The 758-nt window shown below is 35.4% G+C and overlaps 1 protein-coding gene across 1 annotated transcript; it reads left to right on the top strand.

Annotated features, from left to right (window-relative positions):
• Positions 1 to 52: 52 nt before the first annotated feature.
• On the top strand, positions 53 to 370 carry LOAG_19276 (hypothetical protein; the record flags this gene model as incomplete). The annotated part of the gene is made up of 1 exon (XM_020451927.1): positions 53 to 370. A coding segment is annotated over one exon (318 nt), but the record flags the coding sequence as incomplete, so codon positions are not given.
• Between the last annotated feature and the right edge of the window lie 388 nt (positions 371 to 758).

Raw genomic sequence — 758 nt, 5'->3', positions numbered from 1 at the left:
TAAAGAAAATAACACCAACCCCTATCTAATGAGAGGAAATATTATCCTTGATATGGCTAATGGAAACGACGAAAATCTTACGAAAAAATCACCGCGAGCGATAAGAAAACAATTACTTATGTTGGAGACTCCTCCAGAAGAAACATTCGACCCGAATAACATAAGAATCAATGCAGAATTAGAACTCGGAGCACACAATCAAGACACAGTTAATACAATATATCATCGACCAAAGGATGATTCTCTTTGGCAAGAAATTTCCGAGCAAGGGGAAGAACTAACAAACCAATTAGGAAAGGAATTCGACCAAGTTATTCAGTCAAACCAAGAAGAACTTGATAATGTAGCCACACATTGGAGATTAATAACCGTTTGTATGAGTATTGTTACAATCTCTCTCGTAATAATTAGTCCTAAATTTAAACTCACATTCCTACGATCCTTATTTTGTTTTTCACGAGAACGAAATTCAAATCACAAAAATGTCATTGTCTTCCCTAAGGAATCTAAACTTGCCCAAGTTCTAGATAGGAAAACCAAGTTTCAGTTACTAGACTTAATACCCTTTCCTATACACCTGAAGACCTTCCAGTCAAACCATCATACTAGTTTTTTCCTCTCGCCTCCCTTTGGGAGTGTCGCGAATTCCGATTCGCGAGACTCCAACCATACCCCAAACTAACAAATAAATTTCTTACATATATAAATGTTAATAGTGTAAATCATTTAATCAATTTACATTCTTTAAAATTATCTCC

The sequence above is a fragment of the Loa loa genome (genome assembly GCF_000183805.2).
Source record: "Loa loa unplaced genomic scaffold supercont3.4434, whole genome shotgun sequence".
Lineage (NCBI taxonomy): Eukaryota > Metazoa > Nematoda > Chromadorea > Rhabditida > Onchocercidae > Loa > Loa loa.
The sequence above is the reverse complement of the archived record's forward strand: the minus strand, read 5'-3'. Positions and strand labels throughout refer to the sequence as shown.